The sequence below is a fragment of the Phyllostomus discolor genome, chromosome 9 (assembly GCF_004126475.2).
Source record: "Phyllostomus discolor isolate MPI-MPIP mPhyDis1 chromosome 9, mPhyDis1.pri.v3, whole genome shotgun sequence".
Lineage (NCBI taxonomy): Eukaryota > Metazoa > Chordata > Mammalia > Chiroptera > Phyllostomidae > Phyllostomus > Phyllostomus discolor.
The window spans coordinates 75,386,482-75,408,153 of NC_040911.2; the positions used below are offsets into that span (position 1 = coordinate 75,386,482).

At 36.5% G+C, this 21,672-nt stretch overlaps 1 protein-coding gene across 6 annotated transcripts; it reads left to right on the forward strand.

Moving 5' to 3' along the window:
- The first annotated feature begins 104 nt into the window (after positions 1 to 104).
- Positions 105 to 21,575, forward strand: MKKS (McKusick-Kaufman syndrome). Of its 6 annotated transcripts, none has more exons than XM_036009567.1 (7): positions 105 to 403; positions 11,754 to 11,984; positions 13,799 to 15,183; positions 18,077 to 18,252; positions 19,160 to 19,270; positions 19,385 to 19,432; positions 20,933 to 21,575. In XM_036009567.1, exons 3-7 carry the CDS (start codon positions 14,199 to 14,201, stop codon positions 21,371 to 21,373), a joined length of 1,761 nt encoding a protein of 586 aa, XP_035865460.1. In that variant the 5' UTR covers positions 105 to 403; positions 11,754 to 11,984; positions 13,799 to 14,198; the 3' UTR covers positions 21,374 to 21,575. The 6 variants fall into 6 exon arrangements, with proteins under 6 accessions (XP_035865460.1, XP_035865462.1, XP_028379848.1 ...); XM_036009568.1 differs by lacking the exon at positions 105 to 403 and adding an exon at positions 2,153 to 2,227; XM_036009569.1 differs by lacking the exon at positions 11,754 to 11,984.
- Positions 21,576 to 21,672: the final 97 nt, after the last annotated feature.

Below are 21,672 nucleotides of genomic sequence, written 5' to 3' on the forward strand. Positions count from 1 at the left end.
GAGACCTGAGACACTGAAAACCTTTGATTACTTTTTTATTAGTTAGGTAAGTGCTTCTAAAACACATACCATAAAGAATATACTGTGTCGATCTCATCTGTTATTTAAATTTTTCAATTTCAACAATTTACTGAGAGTGACGCTGAATAAACCCTGTCCTCGGAAAGAGTTACGCTAAAAAACCGGTCCTCAATTCCCTCCGCCCAAGGCCACTGCTTTTCCCCGCCAGCCGAGAACTGCTCTAAAACCCGGAGAGCGGAACTTAGAGTGGGACCCGCGACACTCGCTGTGCTACGCAAGCTCCGCCTCCAAGCACCAGCGAGGGGCGCGTGGCTGCCTGAAGCTCGGCCGCTGAGGCCCGCTGGTGGCGGCGGCCTAGGGAGGCGCGGCGTCTGCTGGGCAGGTGAGAGCGCTGGAATCTCAGGTGGAAAAGCCAGCTTACTACCTGACTGAAGAGAGGTGACTTCTAGGTGATCCTCCTTCCCCTTCCCAGAAAGGTCAAGGGTGTCCTCACAGAAGGACGTTTGGGGGCGGGGATAAGAAAGCTGGCTCCTTTGAAAGCTAAAGACCTACCTTTAAAAAAGCTGTAGGCAGGCCCTGGTGGGGTGGCTTAATTGGTTGGAAAGTGCCCGGTTTAACAAAAAGGTTGAGGTCAGATCAGGGGGTCAGGGCACCTGCCTAGGTTGTGGTTCCATCCGCCCTCGGGCGTCTACGGGAGGCAACCAGTCCATGTTCCTCTCTCTCTCTCAAATCCATAAACAAACTCACTCTCCAGTGAGGATTAAAAAAAAAAAAAAAAAAAAAAGCTATAGGCAGTGAATACTTGTTGGTGGCAAGAATGTGGATGGTGAGGTTGTGTTCACTATTGCGGGTAGGGTTCCAGATGTGGCGCCTCCTCACTGTCCCATCTGGTCGGCCACACCGTGAAGTAGGTGGAAAAGGTTTTCTGAGCACCGATTTCACTTGCGTTGCCACCTTCTAGCAGGACCCTGTGATTCGTCGGTCGTTCCTGTTTCTCTGGGGTGGCACTGGCTGCCTGTGTCTATCTGGGAGGTGGAACTGGACATCAGAACTGTCGTACAGCTAGCGTGGTAGTGCCAACCGTGTGAAAGCAGGAGGAGGGCTCAGCGCCTTTAAGTTTACAGGGACTGAAATCCTTTTTAAAGTGTCGACCTTTTGAGGTCATGTTCATCTTTCTTCCCAAGGAGACCATGCCTAAGATCCTATTGCCGTTTTTCAGAAGCTCTCAATACTTGCAGTTTCATTCATTCATTAACATTGTCAGTATATCCATACTACACATAGACTACCATATTTTGCCATGTATAATGTGTACTTTTTTGCCCAAATTTTTGAAGGAAAAATAAGGATGTGCATTATACGTGGGTAGTACCTGAAATACCTTGTATGTGTTCTTGTGTTTGTAATTATTTGTTACATAAAATTTCGTGTACCATAATATGTTCAAAAATAAATGCTAAAATCCCTTTACAATACAAAAAACATGTATAAATGTCTGAGTTTAAGTAAAAAATAATTGAATTAAAAAATTAAGACGAAAGTTTTTTTCCCAAAAGTATGAGCCAAAAATGTGGGTGCACGCTAAACCTGGGAGCACATTATACAGGGCAAAATACAGATATTTAATATATATACTATAGAACTTATATATACTACCTATGTATACCAATATATATCTCTCGCTGTATTGAATTAGCAGATATAGCAGTGACCAAAGCAGGCATGAAGCTTATATTCAGGTGATAGGAAAAGAAACAATAAGTCCATTGATAAATGAATGAGATATTTCCCGATTTTCCTTGGTTCAATTTCCTAGCAAGCAGACTCTCAGGAAACTTGAGAACAGGATATTTATTAGGAAGGACTTTTGGATCATTAAGTAAGGAAGAAAGCGAGCAGGATTGGGTGAATAGAAAAAGTTGAGTTACTATGCAATCCAAAGGAAGGCCTCCATCTGTCCCACAGGAACACTGGTGCTTGATTGGCACTTCAAGTTTGTTCCAAGTTGAAACAGGGGCTAACCCTTTATACCCCTGCATTGATCCGATGGGTGCCTGTTGCCCTGGAAAGAGAGTATAACTTCAGCTATTAACTTTTTTTTTAATATTTTATTTATTTATTTTTAGAGAGAGTGGAAGGAAGGGAGAGAAACACTGTTCAGTTGCCTTTTGCACGTCACCAGCCTGGGACCTGACTTGAATCCCAGGTATGTTCCCTGACGGGGAATCAAACCAGCAACTTTTTGGTTCCCATACCAGTGTGTAGTCCACTGAGCCACACCAACCAGGGCTTCAACTCTCTTTAGCATAGTGTATCCTGGAGGGGGACTGACCATTGAGGGCTACCTCAGCACTCCCAGGAGCTAAGGAAGTGTCTCATTCTTAAGGGGAATCAGGGTGGCACATCACAGCATTCACCGCAAAGGTATGTCTTTGAAGGTAATAGGTAGATGTGCTAGAGAATTAATGGGGGCGAGAAAGGGAAAAACTAGAATAGGTGCTCAGAGAAAGGTTCTCTGAAAAGATAACATCTGCACCAACAGCCAAAGCACTGGAACAAGCCACCTTGTGTCCACCTTGGACAAAGGGAACAAAACTCTCCTTTTGCTATGCACTGAGAATACAGCAGAGAAACAACAAATGACTGCTACCTTCTGTTATACTGGGTGGCACTTATCATTTTTTATAGATAGTGACTCCTTGCTGTAACTAAAGATGGAGTAAGTAAAAAATGGATTGAGACTAATTCAGAGGAAGATAGAGGAGAAAATGAGGAGTTTGGAAAAATTAATCAATTTGGTCAAGACTTTTAATCTATATGGTATTTTTTTTCTCCTGTAGAGCATTTAATTGTGTCTCAATAGGATTGTGCCTCTCTTTTCTGAAGGCTATATTCTCTGGGAGGTCGGGAACCATGCCTTATTCATTTTGGTAGTCTCACCTCCCGACCCCCTCCCAGCCTGATGGCTTGCTAACACTTAATAGACACTAAGTAAACATTTGACTAAAATTAATCTCACACATATTTGAAGTGAAAATTGATAATCCCTAAAAGAAATAAACACTGTAAATATGACTGTATTTGGATCTGTCTTTTCATTAGTCCCCAGTTATATGTTATAACCAAATATTTGTTGAAATATTAAATGTTAATATACAATAGCTTTGTTCAAACAGGAATCTCCAGAGGTGACTGTTTTTATATGTGATTTGTATGAAAGATAATGTACTTCTCAAAATAATAATAGCTGTTGTGTATTGAATATTTTCCACTTATTAGACACTGTACTAATAAATACATAGGTATATATACAGGAATCTTCATTATGTAGCCCTATATTACAGATTATAAAACTGAGTCTGGAAAAAAGTAATTTGCCCAAGATCATAACTAATTTATGGTGGAGGTTAGAATTTGATTCCCATCATTACTCAAAGCCTCATCACACTAGGACTCTCATCTTTAATCGGTAGGCAACTTTATTAACTGTTTTCAGAGAAACAAATATGAAATTACTCACCATCTTTGCTGTTTTACTCTGACCCTGAGTGTTCCTGTTTTCCTTCACAATTAGCTTTCCTGGCTCTCACTTTAGGAGCTTGTCTCTTACCTTTCCTATGACATTGTAGAATCTGACTATAGGTCCACCTCATTCTAAAGAGCCCCAAAGACTTTAGAGCCTCTCTTGAGAATCTGGGTATATTTATTGACATCTAAGCTAAGTGAAACTTTCCAGAGAAGTGGGCCTCCTTCAAGGGGACCACTTCCCTTAGCCATTCTAGTCCTTTCCTCCAGGTTGACCCCTAGTAATATTTTTTCCCTTTTAAAATAATAATAATAATAGCTAGCAATTACTGAGTCCAGACTAAGTGCCAGGTATTGAGCCAACCACACAATAATCTTGTGATATGGAAGTCATTATTCTCATTTTACAGATGATGGAACAGGCATAGTGAGGCTAAGTGACTCATCCAAGATCAGTTGTAAAGTGGTCAGTTGTAAAGCCAGCCAGTTGTAAAGTGGTAAGGTAGTGGTTGAAAGCCCAGGCAGGAGGATTCCATAACTCATCTTAACCACCACAGGACAATGCATTCTTACCAAAATAATTGGCTGTGCTTTACCTTCTGATGCTGGTATGGCAGAACTAGATCCTGATGGGCTTTTATGCCGTACTAAGAAATTTAGACTACACTTCTTAGTCAAAAATGTCACTGAAGACCTTTAAGCAAAGCAGCAACATGACCAGATTTGTTGGGAATTTTTTGCAAGATAACTGTGTTAATAGTTTAGAGAATGGATTAGTTGGGAATAGACTAGAGCAGTGGTTCTCAAACTTTAGCTTCAGAACTACCTAATAATTTGTTAAAATACAGATTGCTGGATCCTATCCTAGAGTTTCTGATTTAATAGGTCGGGGCAGCCCAAGAATTTGCATTTCTAATTAAGTTCCCAGCTGCTGCTACTGCTACTGGTGAGGGGACCACACTTTGAGAACCACTGGACCAGAACTAGCCAGGAGGAGGTAATGTGAAGTAAAGAGGACTGTGGCTCTGGGAAGAAGTTTCATGGAAGAAATGCCATGCCAAGTGGCAGGACTGTGTGACTGGCTTGATGAGTATAAGGAAAAGGGTAGAGTTTGCTGTATCTAGACTTCTGAATTGAATGAGTTGGTAGGTAATGCTTTTTTTTTTTTTTAAATTCTAACCAAAACAGGAAATACAAATTGGACAGCAATTTTGGAAGAAAAGAGATTTATTTTACATGAAATGAGTTTAGAGTCTTTATGGGCACAGTTAGGTAAAGGTGAATAGTAGCAGTTGGATATACTGAGTCTAAGCAAGAGTAATTAGCGGATGTGTTAAAGTAGAAGCTTTGGATGTGAATCAGACCACCCAGGAAGCAAGAACTCGGGGATAGTCCGGCCAAGGACAGATCTTTAATAAGGTTGAATAGGTAGATGGAAACTGAGGAGCTATTGTAAAGGAGATTGAAAAGGAATAGACAAGAATCCAAGTACTTGAAGAGTTTCAAGAGCACATCAAAATGCTTAGAAAGATCAAATAGGGGGAGAGATTGGTGATAATTGGAGCAGTTTCCATGGAGAATGGAATGAAAGCAGATAACTTGGGTTTGAAGATGGAAGTCGGAAGTGACTCTGGAAAAAGGTGCATTATTTGAAAAGAATCAGATTCTATACTAGTTGGAGGGAGACTGATAAGAGGCAGCTGCTTTAGAGAATTTATTTTGGGTTCTTTTCAGTGAAGAAAAATGGTCAGGTTATGCAGAGGAGGAAGATCCATTACCAGTAGCAGGTGTGAGGGAAAGAGAGGGGTCAGAGGAGTTACAATCTGAAGACACAGTAGAAGGTGGCACTAACTGGAGCATAGTCAACAGGTCCTCCCTCTAAGACCGGGAGGAAGGGAGTTAAGATCAAGAGTGAGATGGAGAAGTTTTTACATGATGTTATAGGAAGGTGAGAGTACTAATGCCCAGTAGCCACAATTTCATCTGGCTGACAGGTTGGGTATCTGCAGAAACAAAGGTGGAGAGTGAAATAGAAATTCAAAGATGATGAAGAGAGCAATCGGCTCTTTGGGGATTGAGAGCTGATCAGGGGTATGGGGAGCCACCTCTGAGCACCACAGGCCCAGTCAACTGCACATTGAATGTGGAACACTTCAGCTATCTGCCTATTTCCTTCCCCACACCAACCCCAGCATCCAGTGGCAGCCAGGTATAAAAACAGCAAAAGGAGATAGAAAGATTATCATATAACTACAAACTTTATAAACTGTAAAAACTCTATAAACAACACTTCAACCTTTCCGATAAGCCACAGTCTGCCAATAAACTGATTTTCTCTTCCTCAGTAGATACTAATCACTCATTCTTCTTATTCTGGACTGCCAACTATTAGTAGAGCTCCCACATAAAACTCATGATGCTTTCAGTATATTATTTATTTGTAAATGCATTGACTTCACAGTAATGGAGGATGGGGATAGCAAAGACCATAAAATACTTATGCATAACTGTGTTGACCTTCACTGCACTGTGTGACTACTTCTGACTAGGCTGTGTTGTCAGCAGCCCAGCTACTGAGTGTAGGTCAAGCTGACCTTGATTGAATGTTGGAGCAGGGAATGTGGTTCGATTTTTGCTGAATGGAAACGTTAGAACTCAGATAGGATCCATTTAGTTCATCAGGAGTTGACAGTAATGTTTCATTGTGTGTGTTTTTACAAGAGTGGAAAAGTTCAGCAAAACCATTATTTTAGGTTATATAGTTAGAAAAAAAAGGAAACCATTGTTTTCCTTAGCATGTCAGTTGAATGGTCATAAAGACAATATGCAGTCCTTTCCAATGTGTATACATACAAAATTACAGGAATTTGAACTGCTATATTAAAAATTGACGGTGAGATTTTTAGCATCAACACTTGGAATTCAGGAATGAAGAATTCACAAATTCCTAAAGCAAACATGGTCATTGTACAAGAAAAAGTATACAGTTTCAATACACTTCATCAGATATCACTATCACAGAGCTGGCTCAATTAATTGTTTAGCAATCTGCCACGTGTCCTCTTCATGATTAAAATACATTGGGTGGAAGTTTTTAAAAATAGTTTATCCAAATACTTGAAGCAGAGCAGCAATAAAGACAAAAAAAAAAAAAAAAAAAAGAATCTGCCTAACACTGTGTCCAACAGACCAGCAGATGGCGCCCAGCAAACCCAGTAGGCAAAGAGAGAACCTTTTACAGAATATTTACTGCATCCAGGTTGTTGTAAACTTAATTTAGCATTGCCAATAGCAACCCTTGGTGGTTTTACTTGACATGATGCTACATAGAAGGAGTAATCTGATAGCTATAGCCAGGCTGTTGAGGATTTTCTAGGAAGCTTACTGGTAATTGCTTTTTTGCCTTTCACCATTCTGTACAATGCTATCACCCAAAAACCTTCATTTAGCTTTGAATGTAACAAGTTGTAGTAAGCCTGTCAGGCCTTAGTGGTAGAAACTGAAGAGATAGTAATCTCTAATACAAATTGGGGGGAGGGAAATTTGCTATTCTAGACGCGGTAATGCCTTACCTTTAGAGAGTATCTGTGGTCAGAAGCATATAACTCAGTGTCTTCTTGGCTTATATTTATATGTACTCAAAAAGAATACAGTATTTTACTGGGGTGAGATACAACAAGGTCCTCCCCATTCTGTTCATTAATCTCTTGCTATTCTGTGCTAAGAACTAAGCTAAAGAAAACTGAACTAAAATTAGTCCAGTTAATCTCAACTATTAGTAGATCCCAGATGTTGTGTTTGGAGAATAATAGACTCTTTTGCCCTGTCATTTTGTACAAAGTGACATGAGATTACAGTTAACCTCTTATATACCTGACATAAGAATCAGAAGAATGTGCCAGACTTAATACACTGGGTAGTTGACCTCTGTGACCCTCACAAGCATGTACCGTGCACTTAGAATTTTCTTCTTGTCCATCATCATGCACTGGAAATTCTGATTGACTCTATTGCCAAAGCTAAGACACTAATTCCTAACTTTTGAAAATTGCTTAATAGAATATCAGCCTCTGGCTGGCGTAGCTCAGTGGATTGAGCGCGGGCTGGGAACCAAAGTGTCCCAGGTTCGATTCCCAGCCAGGGTACATTCCTGGGTTGCAGGCCATAACCCCCAGCAACCGCACATTGATGTTTCTCTCTCTTTCTCTCTCTCTCTCTCTCTCTCTCTCTATCTCCCTCCCTTCCCTCTCTAAAAATAAATAAATAAAATATTAAAAAGAAAAAAAAATATCAGCCAAGACCTTTAGGACTCTGCCATCTAAATCAAGTGCCAAAATTAACTGACATTAGTCTTGGAATCAATCATTTATTATTTCCTTGTTTCCAAAGCAGTATCATAAAATTGTTATGAAAACAAAATAAAAAATATGAAACCTTTTCAATAACGCAAGGTATATGTTTTTGAAAGAAGAGTGTAAGAAAGCATAATCTGTTAAGATTGCCCCTAGCATTTTCTAAACTTAACAAAAGACATTTCAATGTATAAAATTATAAATACCTACTTTCTATTTTACTTATCTAAAATCCACTAATTTCATTTGTCTTGGTTTAATGAGTCCCAAGCCTTCTTTTTTTGTTTGTTTAATTGTTTATGAGTGTGTTTAAAGAAGATTCAGAAAAGATAAGGAAAGGGAAGTGACAGGTACACTATAGGAGGGTCAGAGGAGGGGAAATATCTTCTGCTGTCATTTCTGTTGCTGCTTTCTTCCCAAGAAAAGCTCAATGAACAACAAGCGCTAATTTATCTTAGGGACCAACCTGAAATTGCTCATCAAATCTGATCATTTTGAGGGCATTCTTGAGAAATACTTGTTTCAGATACAGGGATCTCTGGTGTCCATAAAATCATTCCATACTCCTGGAATGACTTGCTAAGTGTTTTGAGGGAAGAACCATCTCAAGATACACTTTATTTAGCTTAATTTTCCATTTCCAAATTGGATTTCCTAGTCTGCATGCTGCTCAGCACCATAAACCTTTGTAAAAGTCAGGATTTTAAAAGCTTGTAAGCTTTGATATGAAAAATGAATTGTTAAGAAATCTAGTAGGTCTTTATCATATCCCTTGAAGCAACATATATTGACTGAGCATAAGCTCTGGAGTGTTCACAAGAATACTTATTACCATAGCATATGTAGCAACAAACATTGGGGAAAAAAGCAAATTCCTATCAATCAGCGATCTGTCAAATTAGGATATCTCCATACAATCAAAAACTGTACAGCTATTAAAAATAATAATGAAGATTATTATTATTATTAATACTCTTGGAGGGAGAAAGGATTACAAAATAGCATGTATATTATGATCAGATTTTTGTTAAAAACCAAGAAGATTATAGACATGTTTAGCTTTCTTTTCCTTATTTCTATATTTTCTAACTTTAAAAAATAAGCCTATATTATATTTATTAGAAAATGGCAGTTGATGCTAATGTTCATTTGAGTGGGGGGGGGAATCCCACACAAGACTTGAAAAGAAAAAAGGAGTTAAGTCAAAATCATGTCCCCAAAATATATTTAAAAGCTCCACAAAAGGATATGAACAAAATCAGGAACACATTATCTCACTGACTTGACTACATCAGATTTCATATTTCAAAGCTTTGTTGTCTTTTTCTCAACTAACGATGAACCTTTTCAGTAAAGTCTTTTATGTCTGGCCCTGGGAAGTTGGTTATTTAAGCTATAGAGTACATGTAATGTGCTGGAAAGCTCTTAAGTAAAGGAGACAAATTAAGGTTACTAGGCCATTTTAAGAGTGCTAATTTTATCTTGCTTGGTAGAGATGAGCTCTTAGGTATAAAAACTGTATTTATGTGGATTAAAAATGAAGACTCAAAAAGTACTTTGTAAGTGAAAAGCCCTACCATCCTGATCCTAGTCATTTTCCAAGCTTCTCCAAGGAGAACAGAATAATTGTCAGAAAATAGTTATCTGCTCTCTCACCTCCATTAGACAAATCAGTAGGTGAGATGGGGAGAGTCTGAGGACATGGGAGCATGTAGGTGTTGAGTAAACATTTTAGGTCATTAATTATTAAATCAGCCCACATCATATATTAACCAGGAAGTGCTGTTCCTGGCCCTCAGTGATATTTGGCAAATAAAGAGTTTTCAGCCAAAACAGATATGATTCCTAGGCTTAACTAAACCTAAGTCTAGAAAAAGATGTATAGCGCCTCAAGTTATTCTAATAAATAAGAAGAGTAGACTGTTAAACACAGTATAAATAAAATGGAATGCCTCCTTTGTTCTTTACCCATGAATGACCCAAAGGTTCATTTTGCGCGCAGGGAACTAATTGGTGGTAGCTAATCTGAGACTATTCTCCAGGAAGGTTCACAGTACATCACATTACTATGATGTGATAAACAGTTAAAAGTTTATAATTCTGGAAAAACCTAATATCAACTTATAATAGTGATCATGGAGAAGTAATCAGCGAATAGCAGAAATGCTACTTGTTAAACGTGCTGTAACTTGATAGCCTCATGTTAAGAGTGACATGTTAAAAGTCACCTTAAGTGTTGAGGAGACTAGATATGAATGACAATATCTTCTAAACCTTGAATTCGAGGTATTTTGTGGACAAAAATGTCACATGTCAGTCCACACAAGCTAGTTGATGTAGGTGCAGCCCGTCCCTCCTTTCCTCTAGGAAGTAACCCTTATAATTCTTCTCCCTTCATTACTCCAAATCAGCCAGTGCCACCCTCAGTTGGTTTATTTATCTTCCAATCTCAGGTGCTCCAAAGGCTTATTTATAGTGGGCTTCAACGAAATTTAATCGTGATACATTTGTTTGTGATTGACTTTCTCCAAAGATAGAACATGAGCATGTCAGTAAAACATATGGTCTCTGAAGGTTGCACAAAGTGTGAAGAATACCAAAGCACTTTAGAAAAGGAAAAGGTCATAAAATACTTCCGGTTAAAAAGTAGGCCATGTTTTCTTTATCTAGTAGTTTAAGTTTAGCCACAAAGTACTTATAAAATGTAAATTTGGACCTTGGGGAGAAATGGTTTCTAATGCTAGGAATAATGTACCTAGACAGTAACTCCTAAGTTTCTATTTATTTTTAACATATATGCACAGAACACAAAGACAGTTCAAGTATTTAACTCATTAGTACTATATTTTGATCTTGACAAGAGGGAAGGAATAAGTGAAAATTGTGTTCAGATATTTTTCTAATGGCATTCATATAAAACTGCCATAAGAGATTTCATGATACTGAAACTCATTCATGCAATTGAACCTAATGCTTTAATATACCCCACAGATAATGAAGCAGTCCTTATTGTTCTTTGCTGAGAAGAGAACTTCGGAAGTGGTTCCCTTCATATCAAAACAAGTCTGTAAACTAACCACTAAAGCCTAATGAGTGTCCCTGAAATAAAAAAGTATAAGAAGTTTTTAGAGTTTATCTAGACTCAAGTTCCCAAACCTAACAGATCATTAGAGACAGACTTCCTGCCCTCATTCTACACTTCCCAAATCAAAGACAGACAAGGGTTAAAAATCTGTTTTCAATACTGACTAGCTTTGTAACTCCAAGCAAGTTACTAACCCTAATTTCTTTATGTAAACTGGATTAACAGTAACTCCCATAGGGTAGAGTTATCAGTAATAAGGGTTTGCAGTCTAAAATTCAGTGGTTCCATACATAATTATGGAAATGGCATGAATTCATCCTACTTCATAGAGTTCAAACCATAATTTCTGGCTACAGTTGGAATCCGTGCATAACTGTCCCAATCTCAATTGAAACACCATCACTTATATCCTGTCACAATGCAGAATCTAAATTCTTATTGCATATTTAAGGAAATTATATTTCTAAAAGCTATATCCGTTCATGAATGATTGTCTCTCAAGATTTATAAAGCTTTCCCAGCAGGTAATGGTGCTCCTTTACAATCGTTGACTAAAAGTTTAATAATGCTTTATAGGTTTCCCACGCCTAACTTCCTGCTCTATCTTTAGGTCTATATCATACCCCAAAAGTTAATTAACGTTGCAGTATATCATAAATGAGCACAGTTAAAAGTCAGCTTTGGTTAGAGGGTGGTACTCTGCTTGTGGTGCTTCATAGATGTAATTTGAGAGATTGTTTAGTTTTTTTTCTCTGGTAACCTTTTCTTAGGTGTACTAATGCTGAAGTACTATGAGCTTTCAGAACCTCTGGAAAGACTACAAAGTTCTGGTTATTATGGTACCATTAATTGGACTCATACACTTGGGGTGGCACAGAATTAAAAGTAGTCCTGTTTTCCAAATACCTAACAAGGACAACGTTCCTGGGCCAGATAGTCTGCCGCTTGCAAGTTCTCAGAAAGACCACATCCAGGAAAAATAGCAAGGTTGCATACTGTGGGTAAGTTTGACTTAATCTGTAACCAAATGGTATGTTCCAACCACATGGTGTGTTCCAGCAATGGGAAACATTATTTTTTAAAAAGTATTGAGTTCTAGCAAAAAAAAAATCCTAAATCCTAAATTGGTATTCTATAGTTGCTTCTAGAAGATCTTGTTCTACATAAACCTTTGACACTTGCCTGGCAGGCTAATTTAGATAAAAAGAGAAAGGCCAGTCAGTCCATTACTTCTGTCCTTTCCACTAGCAGTGTCACCAGGATCATGAATGTGTCTAAAGGAGCAGTTGTCTCCTTGTCATAAATCTATTCTAGAGCATGCAAATCTATAACTCACAAAAGGTTATTTTCTTTCTTATTCTGCTTTTTCCAAGACAAAACTAATTGTATTTATTCCTTAGTATCTAGTATTTCAGCTTCAAAATAATCTTACTTTCAAGAGTCATCATCACTTTCAATAATTTCTTTCACATTTTATAAAGATATTAGTAGCCAAAACACGTGATTACTAGTCTTACTACCACAGGACTGTTATAGGCACTAACTTCATTCTACTGAAATTCTACAGTACATTTCACCATTATGTATTAAAAACTTTTTTTCAAGAGAAATCATTTTATTGATCACAGTTTCTGTTGTGATTTGTGGTTTATGTGTGCCATAATGTGCAAATTAATGTATGGAAGTCACTTCACTAAGGTTTTATTTAAATGTACTCACAGATTTTGCAGAATCTAAAATAACCATTGAAATAATATTTAAGTACCTTAGCTGTTCCTGTCATAAGATGAATAGATATTTTTTCCTCCTCATGAACTTAAAAAAAATGACTATAACTTTATTATCACAGAGAGAAAGCTGGCCATCTTTGTCTTTATTTAGGCCCAGTTGCCATGGTTTAGCAGCTTTAAGTAAAAAGAGAGGAGTGGTAAACAAATTAACACTCCACATTTGCATTTCCTCATTTTAGTCACCTCTTTGTACATCTCAAGTCACCTTTTAGTCTGCATCATGCTGTGCTCAGAACTTCAGTGAGTTTTATTTATGCTAAATACTGTCTAAGTGTTCAGCACAGTTAGCATATCCCTGAAAATAATAATCGGCTGAACCTTTACCTTCAAAGCACCAAACCTCACAGATAAGGTCTATGACTTGAGATTTTTATTCTTTCCACACATTATTAAAGTGTCTGGATTTTATGCCTGAGTTACACTATTTACAGCCTATTAAGGAAAGTAGTACAAGTGCTAGTGCACTTGTTATATGATAACATCTTATGGCATTTAGACTCTTCAAGAATGAATTGCAAATCAGATCCTATTTTCTCTGTCATCTAGCACATTTTCTGGATTTTGATTGTCACTAACCAAAATTTAGGGGAGGAGTAGTTGAGACCTAAAGTTTCCAAGCAAACCAAAGTTATAGAAAAAAAAGGTAATACTAGATCTTGATATAATAGAATAAAAACATTTGGGACTTTTCTTAAGACTCTGAGACCAAATTCTATTAGTTTTATAATGTAGCACTTACCACCTGAAGCATATCATATTCAAATAACTGTGCCGTAAGCGTTCTAGCTGTGTTGTTGTACCTTCCAAAATCATTGAATGTCTGCATTTTTTCTCGTAGGGATTTATTGAAGAATAAAGGAATGAATGTTTAGTCTAAGTTGATTTGCATTTCTCATTTTCTGGAGGCTTGTGCCAGTTAATAGTTTCTTTTTCTAAAGAAGGAAAAGAGCACTAAAATAAATTATTAAGCTGAAATCTATAAAATGTTTTGGAATTATATCTCTAAAATTTTTTATTTTCTACAGAAAGAAGCTGCTTTGAATCTGAGCTTGATATTGAAAGAAGAAATGAAAAACACCAGTTGGATTAGAAAGAACTGGCTTCTTGTAGCTGGGGTTTCTTTCATAGGTGTTCATCTCGGAACATACTTTATGCAAAGGGCTGCAAAACAGTCTGTAAAATCTCAGTCCGCAAGTCAACAAAAGAATGTCAAAGAATGAAGTAAAATAAATTTTCGGAATTACTAATAATGTCATTAAATATTACATGCTGATTAGCTTCATAAACGTGAAGCTATTTAATTTTGTAGCCACAATGCTGCATATTCAGACTTTCATTCCTAAAGAATACTTTTTAAAAATGTTAAATAGAAAACTATGGTTAACAAAATAAAAGCTGTCTTCACAAATTGCCACCCGAAGTAAGATGTTTCGTTTGGAAGCTAAAAAGCCATCACTGTGTAAAAGTGAACCACTTACAAGTGAGAGAGTTAGAGCCACACTGTCTGTCTTGAAAGGAGTTTTAACATCGTGCTATGGCCCTTCCGGCCGGCTGAAGCAGCTGCACAATGGCCTGGGGGGCTCTGTGCGCACAACCTCACAGTCGTCAGCCCTGCTCGCTAACCTCTCTGTCACCCATCCCATTTTAAAGATCCTGACAACCTCCGTGCAGAATCATGTGTCATGCTTCAGTGACTGTGGCTTGTTCACAGGCATTCTTTGCTGCAATCTGATTGAAAATGTTCACAGAATGGGTTTGACACCCACCACTGCCATTAAGTTAAATAAACATCTTCTGAGCCTTTGCACCAGTTACCTCAAGTCTGAGGTCTGTGGTTGTCGAATCCCAGTCAACTTTAGTAGCACTCAGATCCTCCTTTGTTTGGTACGCAGTGTGTTAACAAGTAAGCCTGCCTGTATGCTCACCAGAAAGGAAATAGAACACATCAGCACTCTGATTCTCAGAGCCTTTTTGCTTACAATTCCAGAAAACACCAAAGACCACATCATTTTAGGAAAGAGTATAATTGTACCTCTAAAAGGTCAAAGAGTTATAGATTCTACTGTGTTGCCTGGAATACTTATTGAAATGTCAGAAGTTCAATTGATGAAGATACTGCCTTTCAAAAAATCAGATTCTTTCAAGGTGGCACTCTTTCGTGTGTCTTTATCTGGAGACCTTTCTGATACTGGAGAAGGAACTGTAGTGGTCAATTATGGTGTTTCTCTTGAAAATGCAGTTCTGGACCAGTTGCTTAACCTAGGAAGGCAGCTAGTTGGTGATCATGTAGATCTTGTCATGTGCCAAAAAGTAATACACCCATCTTTGAAACAGTTTCTCAGTATGCATCATGTTACTGCCATAGACAGAGTTGGAGTGGCTCTGATGGAACCGCTGAGTAAAATGACAGGTAAAAACACAGCTTTTGCCCCTTACAGTTAATAAATCACACTTTTTTGAACAGAGATATTCTTGGTGTGTGTCACTGTTAACATCTTGAAAAATTTTAGAAGCCGCCAACCTCACAGCTTATGCGAGTATCATTTCTGGCAGCAAACATTTTTGGAAAAGATCCTATATTGTTCACTTATTAAATATTGAGTGATTATGGCTATTTTCTATGTATTTCCCAGCTCTAAGATGTACTATAGAGTCTGTTGTAGCCTAAAATTTAACCCCCAAATATCACAGATTTTTTAGAAGACTAACATCCTTTTAATCATAAGGCCTTTCACACTTGACTTAAAATTCTACTTGAGTTTTGCAAAGCACTTAAATCCTTCATGATTCTGAAGGCAATTTTGCAGCGAGGATATTCCCTTTTCTTCACTTTTATATAACTCCAACAAACAACTGCACTGCTGCCTAGTGGTTCCTAATTAAGGGTGTGTATGTGTTCTAGCTTTAAATATCCCAAATATTTCCAGCTGAGCTCCATGAGAACCAGGATCATCTTTTATTTTCAGAGCCTACAGCAGGCTGGTACACAGTAGGTGTATCAAAATGTTTGTTGAATTAACTCTTAATATAATAACGAGTTATTATAATAGGCAAAAATTCACTGTATTTCATGACTTCAGTAAATTAAAAGCAGATGTAAAGTTGATATTTACCTGATAGAGCCAAAGGAAAATGATAAACTAAAGAGTTACTCATTTCAGCCACTTTTTAGTATTCCTTTAACTGCATTATCGGTCAGAAAGATGGTTATTTTATTCCGATTAATTGCAATTTATAAGCTACTAGATAAACCACTGTTAAAGTTCACTAATTTTTCTCTTATAAATTATCAAAAAAGGAGTACTATGTATGGCAAGGATTAAATATATAACATCTCTGGGTTACTGCCCTACCTTTGTAAGATTGTCAAAGAGGAAATTATTAAATAATGCAAATAGTTCTTTGGAATTTCTTATTGATAGGGATCAGACTCATATACTTAAGTATTTGATGGCTTTTAATAAGTGAGGTAATTTCCAATTGTGAATATTAGGTATGACAGATTATTTAGTTGATATGAAGCATTTTCTTATAAAAATATAAATGCGCACTGAGTTTCCACACCAGCCGGCAACTGTCCTCAATTGTTGTTTATCCCATATGTAATTAGAACATAGTATTAGTAGCCAGAGCTTTAGTCTTCAGTCTTGGGATAAAAGACCTTCTGAGATAGAACGTGGGAAATACATACACACACACGTATATGTATGTAGCCCGTGGCTCAGCTGAAGTATGTTTTGAGCCTAATTCATTTTTCCAGTGTATATCTAGGTAAACATTACCTCCTTTCTTCCCCTTCAAACAAAATTCCTCTTTATTGATTTGGGCTAAATAGTCGAGTCATCATGAAAGGGCAAATAATGGAGTTCCCAAACACGGATGATGTGTGTGAAGCTTATCGTGGCTTATGGAGCATTTTTAACATTGGGTTTATTTGTGAAGTAGAAATTGTTATTTTCATTTAACGCTCACATGGGGAAGCCCACGCTGAAAAGTTAATGACGTTATTGACTGACTTCACGTCCAGTCGCTGATAACCAGTAAAGCCAGATCCTCTCACTATGTATTCTCTATTGTGTCCACCACATGAGATTATACAAGATGTAGGCTTTTTACTTTCCCTTAAATCGTAGGTCACTCGAGTATTCCTTTTTTTTTTTTTTTGAGCCTTTAGAAGTAACAAACAAAGGATACTCGAGGAAGTAAAATTGCACAGTGATTATTTTCTGAGTTCGCAAGTTTTTTGAGCTGGAAGTGTTATTAAAAATACTATTTTTTAAAAATATTTATTTATTTTTAGAGAGGGAAGGGAGAGAGAGAGAGAGAGAGAGAAACATCAATGTGCGGTTGCTGGGGGTCATGGCCTGCAACCCAGGCATATGCCCTGACGGGGAATCGAACCTGGGACACCTTGGTTCGCAGCCCGCGCTCAATCCACTGAGCTATGCCAGCCAGGGCTAAAAATATTATTTTAACCCCTTAGGTTTAAAACCTGAAAGAGGAAACTGGCCCAAAGGACCGCATTGTTCAGTTAGAGTTTTAATGTTAAGACTTTAAACAGTCATGTTATGACTGTTATTGTTTCTTACACAAGTTTGAGGCCATTTTATACATAACTTCCACTAAGTTTTAGAAATTTTAGAAACCTAGTCATCCTAACTTTTCTATTTTTATTAATTTGTGTTTTGTAAACTTTCACTTGTGCAGAGGGTAAGCAAAATAATATATCAAAGAATAACAAAATGAAATTAGAATGTTACATATTTTATTTTGGCATAATTTAGGTAGCTATTTACATATAAACAGTTGCTGGGGGAAAAATACTATATGCTCACTATATAGAGCCCAAAACAGCTATTTGGGCATTCTAATTTGAGTTTTAAGGTGAAGATAATAATGCCTTTTTAAAAAATAGCCTATGCTCTGTCCTCACCCTATTCCAGGTTAATGGGGGTTCTTAGTTTTGGATTTCTGATTCATGAATGGGCTTCCAGAGTTCCTGGACACCCAGAAAATGTATGCAAAATTTTGTGTCCTTCTTTCTGAAGAGTACAAAATAGCTTCTAAAATATGTTCAAAGAAGTCAGTAAACTAACAACCTCTGCTTTACTTCATACCATTTTAATAGCAGAACACTACTTATTTAATAGGTTTAAGAAGCTGCATCTTGTTCTTTATCCTATATGTCATTTTAGATGATATGTTTATGGGACTTACACTGGCTGGGAAAAATATAATTTTAAAGGATTGTATACTCCATCTTTACTCATATGCTTTGTGTTTTCTAAACTTTAAAAAAATAGGAACACAGCCTATTGGTTCCCTCAGCTCAATCTCTCCTAGTAGTTATGGAAGTGTGAAAGATTTGTGCACTGAAAAATTTGGCTTCAAATGGTTTTTTCACCTTATTCCTAATGAAGAAACTGTCTGCAGCTTGCTTCTCGGCAACAGAAATGACACTGTCTGGGATGAGTTGAAGGTAATGAACTTTGACTTCTATATCTAGGGGCATAGCCACTCAGAAAGATATGACTTTTTTTTTCACATTGGTGAGCTATGCCCTCCCTGCCCTGTAACTTCCCTAGGTGGTATAGAAAGCAAAAACAACAAAAGTGAGAATTAAAGTGACAAGTACACGCTACAGTCAACCTAGCATGTGTTATCATGTATTATCTCTAGTACTTACAAATAATCTAAACGTCCTTAACAAATGAACTTTTCTTAAGAAATTAACTTGAATGCTCTTTGATGCTACATGTGTATAATAATTCACATAGATAATGAGTTCCCCAGTCACACCCATCATCCACCTCTTAATAGGATTTGTTGTTCTCTATCAGCAATAGCACATGCAACTTTTATACAGGGAAAGTGATAACCTATGGCATTGGTCACAAGCTTGAAAATTCATGTATGCTCAAGGTTATACCCTTGATAAATATTAAAGGTCTATGTGTTTTTAATACACATAGGGTTTTAGCTATATTATCATTTCCATAGCAATTTGAAATAAATTTTATATTAGTTATTCAGCTAACTTATTTAGACTAAAATAAAATTTTTAGTACAGGCACTAGCAAACCTTGCTTACCCAGTTATTTTTAGACCATTCATTTGTGAATCTCAATTTGCAGAACTAAATATATATGAAAAATGATATTGATCTTGTCCATGAAAACAAACATTTGTTTAAGATATATTTCTTAATCTCGAATCTTTATTATTCCAAAATGCATTCATCACACTACAACCTTGGAAACACAGGTTTTGTTCTTTTGCAATTAAAATCAGGCTTTTTGTATTTACTGTCTAAGTTGAGAATATGGCTGTATTTTTTTGTGTACCTGATGTCACTGTCTGATACTGATGATTTGTTTCTCGAGCAGCTCACATGTGAGACAGCACTGCATGTTTTACAGTTAACAATCAAGGAGCCATGTGTTTTGTTGGGAGGTGGCTGTACTGAAACTCACTTGGCAGCATACATCAGACACCAGGTAGGTTTGATAGTCCCCAGATTAGCTGAATTCTTAGCAGTATTCATTTTATGACAAACCAAATCATAATTCCCTAGACCCTTTAATGCCTAATGTCTCCATTGTCTAAATCAGATATTGCATTGGAAAACACGTGAGGAAAATAACACTTGCAAATATAAGGTAATATCTGTATCACAGTAATTATTATTAATCTAACCTTTTACCAAATGATCACATTCTTTGTGTTTTATCTAAATATTATATGTTGAAATGGGTATTCTGTTAATGGGAATTGTCATATCAGAGATATCAGCTGCTGTGGTATAACAGTAATTAATATTCACAAGGAAAGTGCTGGATCATCAAGAAAAGATTTAATTTTTAAAACATTTTAAATATTATATTCTATTATAATTTTTAAATTGGCATCCATTTATGATATATACTATTTCTATTAAGTAGAATCTTTTTTATTAATCCAGGAAACCATTTCCTAACAAGAGATGAATTTATTGCATTATAGTTCTACTTAGTTAATAAACACTGGCCTACTTTATTTGAAAGTAGACACAAACAGGTATATGTTTCTCAAAACATATTTACAGATATGAGATATTTGCAATTGATTGTTTGGTTGGTCAAGAATGTTATTAAGAGTCTCTGCAGAGCTTCTGGTGGATGCCTAGGACTGGAGAGAGTATAAATGTTTTCTGCAGACATGCCCCACCTTGCTTCCTCAAATAATTTTAAATCTACATGATGCTAAAGTCCATTCATGAAAAGTTATCAGAATATCTATTATGAAAAACAAAATCAGTGCCAATCTATGGATGCTGAATCAGCAATAATATGGTCTGTAAATTGGGTTGAGTAAACTAGAAAAAAATTTTTGGAGGACGAAGATACCTTGAGTAAGATTTTGAAGTAACAAGTCAGCATTGAAAATATGGAAAAAGAATATTTATTAGAGATTATCTCATCTGGTTCAAACCTCCTGGGTAAGAAATTTTTTAAAAAGTGGTCACTGTTTTTAAGTAGTTAGGTAGGAATTTTTAACAAACATTCAATTATAAGTTTACTAGTATATTACTTTTTTCTATCATGACATTTCTAGGATAAACTTTTTAGAATGGTGGAACCAAAAAAAAACAGTTTAAAGTCATATTAATTTTCATTAATTTAAAGACAAAGAATATTTTTAAAACATTGATATAAAATTGCACACATTCCTAAATGTTTTTTGTCTTAATATGTATGTTCTCATTTTTAACAAATCTCAAGCATTTTGTTGAATATAAATAAGTACTTCACTTAGACATTACCCTTCAGAAACTTCTTCCTGTGTATAAAAACCTATATGAGCATTATGCCTTGTTCTTCATATATTAAGGAGGCACTACTGAGCAGTCATTCAGAATAAGTTGATTATAGGACTTATTATTCATTCATTCTGATAACATAACTGGGTATATATTTTTACTACAAAAAACTAGGTTAAGGCATTAATGCCTGGCCAGCTGACTCATGTATGCCCATTAGCATTGTGCCAAACCCCTAAATAAATTGAAAGTAAATAGTAACTTTATGAATAAGGGTTTGATCAAGTACTCTATTTTTCAGAAACATTTTTATAGTATTAATTGCTCTGTATATGTTTTTAATTGTTCCCTTACTCTTTAGACTCTTAATAAACCAGAAAGCATTCTCAAAGATGGTTGGTGTACTCAAACAGAACTTCAACTAACTACTGAAGCATTTTGCAGTGCGCTAGAATCTCTCACTGGCTCTTTAGAACATGATGGAGGTGAAATTCTCACTGACATGAAGTATGGACACCTTTGGTCAGTTCAGGCAGATTCTCCCTCTGTTGTTCACTGGCCAGATTTGCTTTCAAGATGTGGCTGTGGACTATACAGTAGCCAGGAAGAACTCAACTGGTCTTTCTTAAGGAGTGCTCAGCGTCCTTTTGCGCCACAACCCTGCCTTCCACATGAAGCTGTGGGCTCAGCCAACAACCTGACGTTGGACTGTTTCACTGCTAAGCTTAGTGGCCTGAAGGTGGCTGTGGAGACAGCTAATTTGATTTTGGATCTTTCATATATCATTGAAGATAAAAACTGATATAAGAAAGTAATTGTTTATTTTAAAAATAAACTAGTCAGGTATTAATTAAGAATAATATTGAGTGTATTTGTTCTCTTCCAAAGTCTGTTCTGCATTTTTAATAGATAGCTCACAAAATTACAGAATTACTTATGTAAGGAAAAATGTATTCTTGAATAGAAATACCATACAATAATAAAAAATGTGAAGCATTATTAAAGATACTGCAATTATCTTTGATCTTTTACAGATACCAATGTATGTTGCTCTAAATTTTTTTTGTTATTTTGATATTATTCTAAGAACATACAGAAATA

Coding starts and splice junctions, on each gene's coding strand:
- MKKS (XM_036009567.1), top strand. CDS start 14,199: ATGTTTCGTTTGGAAGCTAAAAAGCCATCACTGTGTAAAAGTGAACCA. Junction 15,184..18,076: donor ACCGCTGAGTAAAATGACAG/GTAAAAACACAG, acceptor TTAAAAAAATAG/GAACACAGCCTATTGGTTCC. Junction 19,271..19,384: donor CAGCATACATCAGACACCAG/GTAGGTTTGATA, acceptor TGTCTAAATCAG/ATATTGCATTGGAAAACACG.